Source organism: Brachypodium distachyon, chromosome 2 (assembly GCF_000005505.3).
Source record: "Brachypodium distachyon strain Bd21 chromosome 2, Brachypodium_distachyon_v3.0, whole genome shotgun sequence".
NCBI classification, from domain to species: domain Eukaryota; kingdom Viridiplantae; phylum Streptophyta; class Magnoliopsida; order Poales; family Poaceae; genus Brachypodium; species Brachypodium distachyon.
Window position 1 is genome coordinate 19,618,986 of NC_016132.3, and position 15,179 is coordinate 19,634,164.

A 15,179-nucleotide genomic window follows, 5' to 3' on the forward strand; every position below is an offset into this window, starting at 1 on the left:
TACATAATGGAAGAGAATCATAGATCTTGTCACTACCCGTACATGAATCTTCTGAAATTCTGGAACGCCCAGCAGAATGAAAGGAAATGACAATAGTATCCATATGCCAGTGCCACGTTCTCTAGTTTACATCAAAGCTGATTAATCAATATATACAGACGAAAGATCAGAGTGTAACAACAAACAACTAACGAGTCCCCTAATCTGAAAAAACACAGTTGCATTTACAAGTCACAAACACTAGGAAATACTAAGATCCATCTCAAAGGAAAAAACACCAAGATCAGCGAGGAGTCAGCACCCCGGAGAGCACGCCACTGCTTGCATCAACACTGCCAGTGCCAGAGGTCTGTGAGACAAAGTAAGTCCCGGTTGCTGAAGAACTTGACAAAGATTTACTCATGTCTGTTGAGTATGTGTCGGGGGCCTCCAGCAGAACAAGATCCAACTCCGGCATCATCCTCAGGATAACCTCGAGTTCTCGGACGATCTCCGACATGGAAGGCCTGGCATCAGTCTCATCCTCACAGCACTTGGTTGCTAGTGAGAGGAACCTACTGATGCAGTCCGGTGGACACAGTCCCATCCGGCTGTCGACGATTTCAGAAATATTGCCTGATTGGTAAGCTTTGTTTACCTATAACATGCATAGATTGTCAGTAACTATCAGTGTTCCACTTAATTCCACATATAATGAACGATGGTTTCCTATTAATTCTCACTAGCAAGAACATGTTGGACAACTGCTCACTGATATCCCTTCATCTTAAGTTAATCACCATTTTCACAATCATGTGTATGTTTTATATGAATGTTCAAAAGTTAGCTAAACGTACTATTTGAAGTGAAGATTTTTTACCTCTCTTACTATATTTTTACCATGCTCAATTGGCTTCATCCCGGTCAACATTTCAAGAAACACAACACCAAGGCTATATACGTCGCTTTTGTCTGTCAATTTATGAGTCAAGAAGTATTCTGGATCAAGATACCCCTGCCAAAATGAGAAGGACATCTTATTACTGTATAAAAAAGCGTGTTAACTGTAATATTGCTGGTGTAGCTAACACTTACCGGCGTGCCCTTAACAACAGTGGAAACATGCCCTGCTAACGTCCCTTCAATATCCGGCACTGGAGCAAGCCTTGAAAGACCAAAGTCAGCCACCTTCGCAACAAATTTTGAGTCCAACAGTATGTTGCTGGCCTTCACATCACGGTGAAATATAGGAGGGTTTGCATCAGTGTGTAGATACAGAATTCCCTTGGAAGCACCCAATGCAATGTGCAACCTCAAACCAAAACCAGGAGATCGTTTGGACTTGGCTGGCATTGGAAAAAGGTGTAACATAAGATGATGTGCTTCATGTAGATTAGCATTGAACAAGTATACAATAATATAAAAAATATAATTCCAGGAGGTCAAAAGCATAAATAACTGGTGAAAACACATCTATAAATAAGTTCACAAAACTGACAGCTACACAGATGACCTTAAATTAGGAGCCCTGGCCCAGTTCCAGTTTGGGTGGCCAGGATCCACCGAGATCCGGGACCAGCAAATTGCACCTACGAGATCTATGCAGCATTGAAAAGGAAATAAGGAAGAAAAAATGGACTCGCAATGTACTTACCAGAAAGATGATCACGTAAAGTACCATTTGGCATGAATTCGTAAACTAGCATCTGCAAAGCACCATTTGCATGACAACATGAGCAACAGAAGTTAATAGGGATGTTCTTCATTGAAGCACTAAGCCACTAAGCACGTCTTCTTATCAAGATGATGTTCACAAAAATATCATATCTACATTAATAATTCAAACTAAAGAGATGCACCTGTTCATCTTCTTCATCACAATAGCCAACTAGTGAAACCAGATTCCGATGATGCAATCTGGATAACAACTCTATTTCTGTGCAGAACTCCTTTGAACCTTGAAGAGAATCCTCATGTGCCCGTTTGATTGCCACAGTTTCTCCATCGTCTAAAGTTCCTTTATAAACTTTACCATAACCTCCTTGACCAACTTGAGCTAATAGGTCAAAATTGTTGGTGGCCCTAGCCATTTCAGTGAATCTGAAGCACCTCACACCGTCAATTTTCACAGAAAATCTTGAAACTGCAAATGGTTAATGTCATACAGATCTTCAGGTGCTACCTCTTCAACAATAACAAGGTTTATCGCACAACCAGTTTATTGCTTACAAAAGCATAATGACTTACGCGACCGTCCTGAAACTGTTCTATGTCTTGAACGTCTTCTCATTATAAGAATAGTAGTTATCGTGGAAAGTGCAAAAGCACCAGCTATTGTGCCTGCCAAGATACCAGCAAATGCGACCTTGCTTAAACCTGATGAAGCTGCATTTGGATATTCTGCAAAAAATACAACACATAAAAGACATGTTACCAGTAACTGAGAATAACTGGCCAAAGCACAGTGGACACGAGGCAAACAACTGAATGAATCACAAGCCAGAACTTTTTTTGTAGTTATTCAACCTATGCCTTCTTATATTCTATAAAACATTAAAAAGTCTTTATATAAATAAACATATCAATGACAATCACTAGATCATTATAACTGCTAAGTGCTGATCGAACTAACAGAAAGGCTACAAATAGAAAATTGTCACTTTACTCTGCAGTGGAAATGTCCTAAAATTAGGATTTTCTTCATAAATTATGCCCAGACAATTTAGCTTCAAAGTGTACATACCATTTGCATAGGAACCAAGTGTGAAGTTGAGAAGCTCATATGGACCAAACATATCTGGAAGAGTAATTTCCCATCCAGCAAGTACATGTCTGAGTCGCACAACCTCAGACATATTGAATAAACTTGTATTGCTTGGGAATAACTTCAGTTGCATGTTGAGCCTTGGACCCACCTCCCATATGTAATGCTCAATGTGTAGCTGGTAGACAAATAGTTTCAGCAAAGAGGTAACGTTGACCCCGAAGGTACCTTCGTAGGGAAGAAAGTCCGTGATTCCTGGACTCTTCAGTCGAAGTCCAACTCCAAGTGGCACGGCACAAAAACAAGATAAAGAGGATGACGGATTGTACTCGTAATCTTTATCTGTTGGGCAAGGTGAACAATTTAACCCAGAGTCCTGTTTCTGTTTAGAAGTTTGCAGGTTTACTGACTTGGGTTGACAAAGGTTGTCTATTAGAGCTCCATTCGAGTTCCCACATACAGGGTTTCCATACAACCTGCACAAATTGACAACATAATTGATCACCATGCATTAGAACAAGTTTCCAGTGGGATATAGCAGAAAGCCACTAAGTTAGTACTGATAGTCCCAATTCGTACTCATACGATACACGTACATACAAATATTATTCTGTATTCCCTCCGATCCTGAATTCTTGTCGTGGTTTTAGTACGAATTTGAACTAAAACCACGACAAGAATTTAGGATCGGAGGGGGTAGTTATATAATCTATTCTCAAACAGGAACGATTCAACCTGAAACTGCTATGTAGAACAGTAAGGCCCCTTTGATTCAAAGGATTTCATAGGAATTTTAGAGGATTTGAATCCCTAGGATTTTTTTCCTATATGAGCTGTTTGATTTGTAGGATTGAAACCCATGGGAAATTTTCCTAAGGATCCCATTGCACTAAATTCCATAGGAATTTTTCCATCCACTCCTACCTCTTTTTCAAATTCCTTTGTTTTTCCTATGTTCAATTAAACAAACATTGGTCTAACACAAACCCTATAGGATACGAATGGGCATGACATTGCAACCCTGTGATTTTCCTATTCCTGTGTTTTTCCTATCCTGCGAATCAAAGAGGCTTAAGAAGGGAAGGTCTAAACACACATGCTATGGATGGCTAGCCTATGGATGTATGTAGGAATGCAAATTCCTGATGCATTGCACATATGTGTGAGAACTTACATTACAGTAACACTTTGTGGAGGATTATATACAGCCAGAATTGTCTCAAGGGAATTATTTTGGAAGTCCCTGCATTATTAAAAAAAGGATTACATAAATAAATAAATAAACACACACACCAGTGGGAAAATTCTGTAAAAGGGATCATACAGAACAAGGCTTCTATTTCCAGTAAGGATGATGTCATTCCAGATTGTTGAGGGAACAGCACCATCTAGACGGTTCTTTTCAATGGACCTGTAAAATGAAATTCTCATGTCGACCGAGCAAAATAGAACATTAAAAGGATATGGTTACTTGGAAACTATTACTCCCTCCGACCCATATTACTTGTCTCAAATTTGGCCAAATATGAATGTATCTATGTTTGAAAAGCATCTAGATACATATAATATTTCGACAAGTAATATGGGTCGGAGGGAGTATTACATATGTCCGTATATGCAAATGAGTCTTTTAATAAATAAATAAATCAAATGTGGTATGATTCCATATCAAATGGAATATAATGAGTATGTATTGTAAGCCAATTATGAGTTTATCAAATATGCACCAACAGAAAGTATAACCTGAAGTCTTCATTTTATCAGATATGATCTAAGTTTTGACACTTATTCAATTTTAGAATATAACAGAAGCAGATGCAAACTTGTATTCTTATTCTGTCTGAGCAAGATTTTGCTAGAAAGCTAAATATTATACTTACAATAGCTGAAGATTAGGAAGCCCTGAAAAGTTTGTTGGCACAGTTCCATGAAGCATGTTATGTGACAAATCACTGCCAGAAAAGAGAAATTTAGAAAATGCATGTCAGTATAGATCCTGCCAGGTGCTAAAAAAAAGTATAGATCCTACCAGTGGCAAAAGGTACTAGACACATTCTCAGAGGGAACGTACATTGTAGTGATATTTGAGGCAAGCTTATTAGTTGGTATAGATCCTGTCAGCTTGTTCCAGCTAAGATCCCTGAAAATGTATGTGAGCAGTAGTTTAGATTAGACGCCTTTGGGGTTATTTCCTGAACTGCATTGGGGAAAAAGGACGGTCACCCATTTTTTGATGAACTTCTTAAATTCCATAATTTTTCAGAACAAAATAATACTCTCAAACACAAACCATCCGTAATGAGAAGCATCAAGTCCCACGTTTGAAGTAGCAAGCAATAGCCATAACGTCAAGAGACATTAATTGGAAAATAATACTGAAATATACTTTCATCAGGACTACTGTACTCACAAATAGCCAAGTTCAGATATGCCACTCAGATCAGGAATAGCGCCCTGCAAGCTGCAGTTCCTAAGACTCCTGATAACATAAGAAGATTCGCCTCAGCTTTTTGCATATTTTAGTATAACTGTACGCTTTATGGAAATCGGAGAATTGCATGATGAGAAATTGCTTTCTGAAGAAAGACGGGATAAACTCATCGTATGATGAAGGCATTTGAAGTTTTGTAGAATAAGGATAGATAAAGAAAGATCATGCTTACAGCTTTAGTAGTGTTGATATGTTGTTGTATGTAGTAGGGATAGAACTTCCACTGAAGTTATTGTTATCAGCCTGACTAAGAACAGAAACATATGAATATAAGAAACAGGCGTATGTTTATACGGGAAACAGTTTTTCTCAGAGTGTGATAATGGGACGCATACAATATTTTCAAAGAAGGTGCCTCCCCTAGCTCTGGAGGAAGAGGTCCGGACAAATTATTGTTATCAACAAGGCTGCAAAAATGCAAAGTGTTGGTTACATTACAAAACAAAGATCAACTCGCATTTTCTACTAAACTTGTATAAGAAGGAGACTTCCACATACAGGTGAAAAAGTGCTGGCAGTCTGAACAATTCAGCTGGGATTTGCCCAGTTAATGAATTATTGTTCATGTGGCTGAAATGAATGGAAAACCGAGGTTAAAATTAAGTTCACACAACAACTGGCAAGAAACTGAAAATGGAATGAAAAATTCTTACATATGTTTCACACTTATTAGGTTGGCAAATGACTTAGGAATCGGGCCCAGTATTTGGTTTTGGTCAACCTGTAACCGGTTTAGGTGTTGAAGGTTACCAATCTCATCTGGCAAGAAACCAGAGAGTTGATTGCCATTCAATAGTCTGCAAAAAAAAATATAACAGATGTTTGATCGATATGTATTCAGATGTCAGTGCATTTGTTTCTCATGTAGAAATAAGAAATGGTAATGCTGTTCCTTTATGAACACAGTAAAGTTAACACCATGAAAGGCAAGAAAAAAAATGTAATACGTCGGCGCCATACTCCCTCCATTCCACAATACAGGGTGTGCACTTTTTCTGAGATTTAACTTTGACCAATGATTAATCCAACTAGATGTGCATTGCATGATACAAAATTTATATTGTTGGATTCATATTCAAAAGTGCTTTTCATTGGTATGCATTTTGTATAAAAAAAACTAATCCATGTATAGTTAGAGAAATCTTTGGTCAAATTTAAATCTTGGAAAATGTGATGCTCTATGTTTTGCAATAGAGGGATTACTGTGTTAGGTAAGATTGATTTAGTGATTGTAAGTCCAGTAGATACTTGGGCAACTGTCCTTACAATAAAAATCTTCACTCTTATAAAAGAGTCAATTGGTGGCGGTGATCCGTCACCTCCCCACCTTCTATTGTAAAAAGAATTTCTAACCTCCTTCTGATGCAAACAATTAAATCTATTGCCAACAAAGTTGGGATAAAATTACTAACAAGTGTTACTGATATATATAATAGTAGTTTTTAAGTCTAATTTATCTTCACAGTCTAATTTGTTTTATCCGTAGCAATGCATGGGTATTTAGCTAGTAAATGGTGAAAAGGAGACCCACAGTATAGGAAAGAGTGGTGATCAAGTGTGAAATCACAACAAAAGTAAATGCTTCACTCTGCTTAAAATTTGAACAATACATATAGCAACACTGAAGTTGGAAAGGTACGCATAAGTTTAACATAAATATTGCTAGTCTTTTGTTTGTAATCAGTGACAAACTTGTACTTGAGGAGGTTCCGTTGATTTCTGTGCATATTGAAGATGGGAAATCAACACAGAAGGACTTACATTAGTGTGAGTGTTGTGATGTTTCCTATCTCCTTTGGGATGCTACCTGTTAAATTGTTCCACATAAAATCCCTTCAAGAAAAACCAAAATTAGATAATATAGGACAGGAAAGCTTGAGTGTAAAATTGACAGCTACTATAAGCATGAGATAAGCACTCAACATCAGTGACATGACTAGGTTTTTGCTAACTGGTTGCTCCTTTCTTCAGTAATTTTCAATGAAGTGGAAGCATTTAAGTCCTTCTATTAAATTGCTAATAGGGTGCCATTGAGAATACAGTGAAGTGTACCACCAAGGCTTAATATTTAAGAAATGCAGAAGAACTTAAGGAAATCAGCAACTTTAGACCTCAGAGTAATACTTACAGTGTTTTCAGCTGAGATAAAAGACTGACCTCTGGTGCCAAAGTTCCAGAGAGGTTCCTCTTAAACAACTGTCTGCATAGCATAAATATATGCTATCAGGAACAAGATCTTATGCATGACTGGGGTTCTAGTTACGTAGTTAGTATGTCACCTGTAACAATCAAAACTACAGAACCATGGTGGGACAAATAACCAATATCAAGTGAGATGCACAGTTACCACTTAGCAGTAAGAGCTTGTTTGGAAGAGGAATATTTTTCTGTATTTTAATTTTTCTTATATACCAAAACTTTTCCAAGAAATAACACTCTTCCAAACAGCCCTTAAAGGTAGTTCTTGTTTGAATTTTAAGTAAAATATTTGTTATGGCCATGAGATACTTGTATGGCATCAATTATTTCTTTCTTGAATGGCTTATGGGTTCACAAAAAGTATATACTGAAAAGGCTTTTGTTAACAATATTGACTGTTGTTTTTTATTCAGTATAGAACTCATTGAAAAATATGACAACTAACGCTTATATTGAAACAGAAGTGCACAAATGATGAATAAATTAGATAGAAGTACTGATCAAGTAATCATACAATTCTGTAACATGAAGATGTGCATCATTGGTTTTGTGGCAGAAAACCCCTGTCCAATTTGATGTGCATGGATCTCCCTTGTTCCAATTATTAAGGTTATTCATAGGATCAAGTAAGCTTCTCTTGATAGCCCTGAGTGCATCCACTGCATTATGCAAAATAAACATTCAATTTGGAGGAAACTTTTTACAGATTTGAACAGAAGAAGCACAATAGAACATTGCGAGAAAATACTGTGTGCACACTGAACATCACATATTTCTGGGGACGCAAGCTGTTAGCTAGCATAAGATATAACATTCGATTTTTTCTACGAGCTCCATTGCAGGACTCGTTTCATTTTGGTATGGTAGCAATAACATACAAGACGGCAAATTATGAAATATATAACATGCCAGCAAGAAATTACCTTCCGAGGGGTCGGTACTTTGCCCCAGTGCAACATCCAAGCAGGGGAGCATCACAACCAGGATAACCACCCAGAAGACACCTCCAAAACTGGCCATGGTTCTCATATAATAATTAGCAGAAACTTCTCACATCCCCAACAACACAACTTCCAGAACACACGACCCTAACGAAGAAAAATATAGATATGCTTAGAACATATCTGTAAAATCTTTCCTCCAAATTGAAAAATACAGGTATGCTTAGAACATGAGTAATTGTGATTTACCACTATCTAAATTGCTCATGATGCCGACAGTTAAGATCAGAAAACATATAGTACCGTTTAAAAAAAACATATAATACCTCGTTGCAATAAAAAAAAAACAGATAGTACCAAAATTCCTTGCGTGGTTTTTTTAATGGATGGGGAGCTGATGGCCAATTGGCCAAATATGATACTGCGTAGTAATAGTCACATGCGGCCCTGCACCTACTCTCCTTTGTTCAAGCAAGTAGTACGCCTCAGAGCGATCAAACCAAACCATTTTTTAAGTGGAGACGAACAGACGAGCTTGCACATCTTACTCGTCTTCGAGGGACCACGGGGATGAAGTCGACAGCAGTGATAATAACGCCATCCCAATTTACAACCACGACATGCCAACTAAAAATAGGAGACACAACAGATACTTGCATAGGACGCCCGACAAGTTAAGCTACCTTGACAATGATGCTGCGGTTAATTCGGACTTAGACTTGAAAGAGCAAAATGTTTTGAGACGCTTCGGGAGATCCGAAGGGGATTGATAGAAGTGCCGGAAGGAGGCCATCATGATCGAACTCTCCTGGGCCAAGATTTTTGTCAAGGAGAATAGAAGATGCACCCAAAACCCAGTAATTCCTTGCGAAGCATGAGGCGGAGCATAGTCCAACATGATGAAAAAAACAAGATTCGCAAGAACGCAGGCAGGCTGTAAAGTAAACGAAGTTGTCTTTATGCAGAGGCCGGGATACAAAGCTTCCATTTTCTAAGAAGAAATAAAGTAAACAAAGAAATTCACAAGGAACGAACGAACCTCGAAATTACGCCCAAAAGACGTTCCTCCTTGCAAGAAGAACCCAGCAGGGAAGGGGAGCAAGGAGGGGTGTGCAGCCTCCGCTCCGCCGGCGTCACCCCGGAGCCGGGATCCTGTCCTCTTAGCTCGCTTGTCGCCGCGCCCACCCACACGGCCGGCGTTCTCCCGCTTCCCCGGAACCGGGATCCTGTCCCTGCGCGCGGCAGGCCGGCAGCTGCCGGGCTGGGTAGTAAGCGAAGAGAGGAGAGTGGAGACCAGAGAGGCGACGAAGCGAGACTTGATTGAGTACCGGAGTCCACCGCCGTCGTGGCGTGCGCGTTATATGCTCGAGAGTCGAGACTCGGCTAGTCGGCTGCTCGAGACTCAGGTTCTGGGATCCCTTTTGCATGTTGGCCCCTGTGGAGGTCCCTTTATTTCAGCGGCACCGCATAATCGATTATCTCCAATGAGCTAGTATGTGTTTTATTTATCGGTTATTTATTTTCTGAAAAATGCATTTTCCTTACCTTTTAAGATATATAAAAGCATGTACACGTGCAAATACACTATGTAAGAAAAATGAGTAAATCTCATGAAATCAGAGTAACTAACATAACCATAACATTTGAAAAACAATGCCCATAAGCATAATTATTTGCCTAACTACAAAAAGAGAACCCAAATCATGAGATTTGACACATTTCATGACAAAATTGATCGGTTGGCCCCAACGGTCAGTCATTATGTGGCCAAAAATATGAAGACAGTTAACTCCATGCTGAATCGTGTTGGACAGGGCTAAAACTAAAATAAACTACAACTTCAAGGGATGGGGTAACAAGAATTTACAACTTCAAAGGATTTTAACAAAAGACAACAAGTTAAAAACTAATGAATAAACAAAAGACCAATAAGTATACAAATTTACCATTTGGTCTTGTTAGTCCTACCTAAAATATATACATAAGAATGATGGACTTATGGTTGAATCATCGATTTTGAAAGAAGTCAAAGTTGTTCGTGCCCAGTGGGACCAACAAGATTAAATGTAAATTTGTATGTGCATGAAATTTTCTGTTACTGATTTTTTTTTGTTAAAATCCCTTGAAATTGTAGTTTTATGTTACTCCATCCCTCATAAAATTGTACACCGTATATGTGTAAAATCCACGTATGTATATAGATTGTGATGGAATAGGGAGCGAAAAATAAGCGGTAGTTATTAGCTTTTCTTTATAGTTAGTAAAGAATTGTTCGATTTTTATAAAAAAAAGAAAAAAATCCTAGTTTAGTAATAATCGTTCTTGAATTTGAAGATAAATCTTCGTCCCAAGTCTTCCGACGCAACGGGTAAAGTTGCCATCCGCACAGAACTAAAGTTGACACTCTTACAGATTAAAGTTGTCACCTTCACAGAACTAAAGTTGCCATCCCGCGGAATTTAACGTTTGCTCCCTAGCGTTCTGGCGCGGCGGGGTAAAGTTGCCACCCGTACAGAACTAAAGTTGCCAGTCTCACAGACAAAAGTTGCCACGTCTGCAGAACTAAAGTTACCATGCCACTGAACTGAAGTTGTCACCCCACAAGATACGTGGCGCGATCTCAGGGACTGTCTTCTCAATCGGATGGTCAACAGATCGTTCGCTCCGAGAGGCTAAAGAGCAAACGTTCGTTCAATATAAATTCTGATATAGATTCGCCTCAAAAAATACTTCCATGACGCATGGGGCTAAGACACCGTGTTAATTCATGTGTCTATGGTAATTAAAAACGATTTAGTGCCGATCCATCAGTAAAATGCATCAAAGTCAAGAGGGTTGCATCATCCGTGGAACGTCCGTAGGACGGCATAGTGGTGAAAGTAAAACGGCTTAGCTTGGATTAACATCACAACTTGGATTTATCCATTCATGTACCTTTGCACACCAATGTCAAAATGTGTGGCCATGGTGCCCGACCCATGCATGCTGATGCTGGTGTTCTTTTTGGGACACTGCTCGATCGGCTTTTGATCTAATCCAATTAATGTACGGAGTAGTAAGTAACGGCACGGAGAGGGAGCCTTTTTTTGTTGTTGTGCTTACCTTTAGTGACGCATGCATACTTGACTAATTTGGGGAAAAAAGGAGCGACACCGGCGGTGTGTCACTAGGTTCTTCTCTTTTGATCTTCTCGCAAATTGCAATATTGTCTTGTGTGCCCATCTCCTGTTGTCCCTCCGTTAAGTCTACGAGACTTGAAAGCTACTTCAGTCCACAATCGGCACAAAATGCTCCGGTTGGTATAAAGCGAATCACGATACTCTCACTTGATTAAGCACCTTTTTAGTGTTTGGATCTTTGGCTGGCAGCTTTTTTTACTCGGTCAAACTCTATGAAGTTGGCAATCAGTATAATATTGTGCATCCACTTAAAAAAAGGTATATATATTATTGCATCGAAAAACATACTCCACTGCATTAGATGCATTTGGAAAGTTAACGTCTTTAATTAACTGGAGATAATTTTCTTTTTAAAAAAAGGCAAAGTGGCATCAACACTAATAAAACATCACATCAAACAGGCACAGTTGCTGGCGATTCTCTAATAATGGAAATCGATGGGAGGCCCATTGTTTCAAAAAATCAAACGGGGCACTGCTCACTCGTGGTAGAATTAGATAAACAAAAGAATTAACCGAATCGAATGAATTAATTACTCTCTTTGTCCCATATTAAGTGACTTTCTATTACATGTATCTAAATGTTTTTTAGGCATAACTACATCCATATTTGGACAAATTTGAGTTACTTAATATGGGACGGAGGGAGTAAAATTTTAAAATTATATCAATTTTTAGAAAACTATTTCATTTGTTGAACTAAGGGTGTGTCTATTTCTCAGTTGATTTAGAAATAGTTAGCCATCCGATTAAGAATTTTTTTCATCATTTGTACTAGTATAAATTTTGCACAAATTTCAATTACTCAATTAGAGGTTTTTAGTACCGACCTAGAAATGGTTATTTCTCTTCCCCCTTGGACATAACAAAACCGGTGAACTAAAGCGAAAGATATCCTAATGTTAGTATCTCTAAGTAGAATCGCATATATATACACATTCCCCTTCTAATTAGTTCAGCATTCCTCTTGCTTTCCTCGCGACCGGGTATCGTGATCAAGTTTGTAACATCCAAAAGAGGTGAACCCTGATCGATCGTTGCAGGGCTCAGTGCTGAGTACGCTTGCTTAAACAAATCTATATGTAGCTTGTGCGCATTAGTGGTGGACTGGTGGTGACTTGGGGGAAAAGAGAATCACCCGCATGCACCGAGAAAGCTGGAGGATTATTAGTTCTGACGGTGGATGGAAGTGGAAGCAAGAGCATGCATATTGACAACGGTGGCAGCGTTCCCACTGCTAACTACGCGGCTTAACGGTGACGAGGGTCTCAGCTGGACTAAACACCTGATCTTCCAGCGCTGCTGAGTCGCTGTCGGCAGTGACCGCAGAGCTACATAACTTGCACGTCATCGCGCTCCATACTATGCATAAATGATTCCCAACGCAACATACTGACGACCGTGGCCATGGAAGAAACAAAGTTCGCATTTATTCCCATCGGCTTGAATGTTACTCCTTCGATCCATAAAAATATACTCCCTAGTTCATTTAGCACAAAATTTGTACTTGGTACAAAATGAGTGATATCGGAGAGAGTAAAACGTACAGCTAACCACGGCACACGTATCTATCTGTACGTGCTATTCACGTATTCGTATTCTGGAACCTTTTTCCAGCTGCAGGAAGGAAGGATAGCAGCCACAAGCGCTTTGATCAGATTTGGTCAAGGAAGCACGCGCGCGCTGACTACTGGAAGCCAGCAGCGGCGGCTTGTTGTCGATGACGGTACGGGGTGGGCCGCTGATAGCGACGATGGCACCAGCTGCATTCAGTGGCTTGTCGATCTGCTGCACGAAAGCTTCCGTGGGCCGATTCTTCAATTCAATGCATATATGATCTGATCCATCATCCGTTTTTCTTTTGTAAACAGATCCATCATCCGTTGGTCGATCCATGGGATGAACTCATGTTCATGTACGCTGTAGCAGATTTAAGGGTCCTTCGGTAAAATGTATCGGGAAAAATCGTACGAGGATGCCAAGACATCGAGTTAATATTCCAGCCTCAAAAGTATGCAAGAATTGTAACTCACTGGAAGTCTCGGAACGACCGGCTCACACCATTGACCTGAATGGTTAGATTTAGTTGCTTTCCAGAGAGTGGACCGGTGTGGGTTAAGTCTTGTTTATTTTGCCCATTTAGGGTTCTACTAAACTGCGCGCTCTCCGATGTTCTTCTTTAAATGGATGATGCAAATGTTTCTGTGTATTCTAGAAGAAAGAAAAAACACCATTGACCTGAATATAGTATGTAAGTGTATATTTCAGCCTAAGAAGTATGCAAGTAACTAATCTTTACTACTACTTAATTTGCAGTTTGGTTGGTCGTCGGTCCGTCCCCCCAAATTCACAGAAATTACATCCGTATGCCACCGCCCGAACTCCCGATTCGTTTTTCTCTTTCCTTTTCTCGCATCTCGCCCAGCCCGCATGCCACCGTTGCTCCCCGCCCCGCGCGCCACCGCCACCGCCCACCAACCTCTCCTCTCCCGAAATCTCTCATCTCCACCGGAACCCACTCGATCCCTTCGTCTCCCTCTCGATCCCTTCCTCTCCCTCACCATCCCTCCCGCGCCCGTCCCTCCATGTGCCGGTCCACGCCGCTGCCGCTGCCGTCACCATGGGGTGCGGCACTACCGGTCCCCGCCGCCGCCGCCATGGGGTGCCGCACTGCCGGTCCCCATGGACGCCGTCATGGGACGCAGTCCTGCCACAGGATAAGTTTCACAAATTAAGCCCATAGCAGGGTAAGTTTTACAAATTAAGCCCATAGCAAGGTAAGTTTCACAAATTAAGAAAACCATACATAATCTATATTTGAGAAAATTAAACCCATGTGGAAGGTAAGTTCCACAAATTAAGGTAAGTTCTGTGTTTGTCAATTACGTTTTGGAAAGAAAAAAATTCGATCGGTCGATGGACATGCGTAATCTATATTTGAGACGTAAATCATTGAAATATTTGTGTCTCCGTTGCAACGCACGGGTACTTAGCTAGTAACTCATCGAAGGTAGTGATGTAAATGGGCGGCCGTTTAACCCGTTTGGCCCAGCACATGCCTCTGACATCTCTGAAAGCAAAGAAAAAAAAACTATGTGCAAGGAGCGCTAAACGGGACTCGCGACATCCACTTGAGTGCCGTTTACATCCATAATTGGGGGTCTCGAATTGACCGGCTCACCATTGGCCAGCATATGTGGAAAAAAAAATACTTCTCTATGTGTATGTCCTTCGATAGGTTATGCAATCGGTGGCATGGTTTGTGGAGATTATTTCAGCTCGGCAAGCAGTACCGTGTCTCGATCATTTGATCAATTGACGTGGCACAAATGGTTTCATTCTCCCTCGGCGATATGGACTCCTATATTGGCAATCTAAGAATTGTCTTCTTGAATGTGTTCTCGTTGTCATAAAGGTATTTATTTTCTGGGTTTGAAACCCTTGGTCAGTGAGGGAGGGCTAATTGGCAGAGTTCCGCCAAGGAGGAAGTCAGCAAACAATTCTGACAACCCGTGTTTGGGTTGTCCAAGAAAGGTTTTTTCTGGGTTTTTTGCCTTTTTGTCCTACATTTTATTTTGATCATCTTAAGTATATTTTATTTTTATTTTTCTCTTAACTTTAGATTTT

At 40.0% G+C, this 15,179-nt stretch overlaps 1 protein-coding gene across 6 annotated transcripts; it reads right to left on the minus strand.

Moving 5' to 3' along the window:
• Nucleotides 1-49: 49 nt before the first annotated feature.
• On the minus strand, nucleotides 50-9,786 carry LOC100846097 (probable LRR receptor-like serine/threonine-protein kinase At1g06840). 6 transcript variants are annotated; one of them, XM_024458802.1, is made up of 23 exons: nucleotides 9,703-9,786; nucleotides 9,414-9,627; nucleotides 9,058-9,308; nucleotides 8,357-8,521; nucleotides 7,948-8,092; nucleotides 7,363-7,434; nucleotides 6,996-7,067; nucleotides 5,888-6,031; nucleotides 5,733-5,804; nucleotides 5,570-5,641; nucleotides 5,407-5,481; nucleotides 5,154-5,222; nucleotides 4,815-4,883; nucleotides 4,624-4,695; nucleotides 4,068-4,154; nucleotides 3,918-3,986; nucleotides 2,723-3,219; nucleotides 2,227-2,379; nucleotides 1,839-2,122; nucleotides 1,634-1,685; nucleotides 1,075-1,325; nucleotides 860-994; nucleotides 78-637 (listed from the first exon to the last, which is right to left on the minus strand). In XM_024458802.1, the coding sequence occupies exons 4-23, from the start codon at nucleotides 8,460-8,462 to the stop codon at nucleotides 284-286; spliced, it is 2,850 nt and encodes a 949-aa protein (XP_024314570.1). In that variant the 5' UTR covers nucleotides 8,463-8,521; nucleotides 9,058-9,308; nucleotides 9,414-9,627; nucleotides 9,703-9,786; the 3' UTR covers nucleotides 78-283. The 6 variants fall into 6 exon arrangements, with proteins under 6 accessions (XP_024314567.1, XP_024314570.1, XP_024314569.1 ...); XM_024458801.1 differs by having other exon boundaries at nucleotides 9,414-9,784; XM_024458800.1 differs by lacking the exon at nucleotides 9,058-9,308 and having other exon boundaries at nucleotides 9,703-9,780.
• Nucleotides 9,787-15,179: the final 5,393 nt, after the last annotated feature.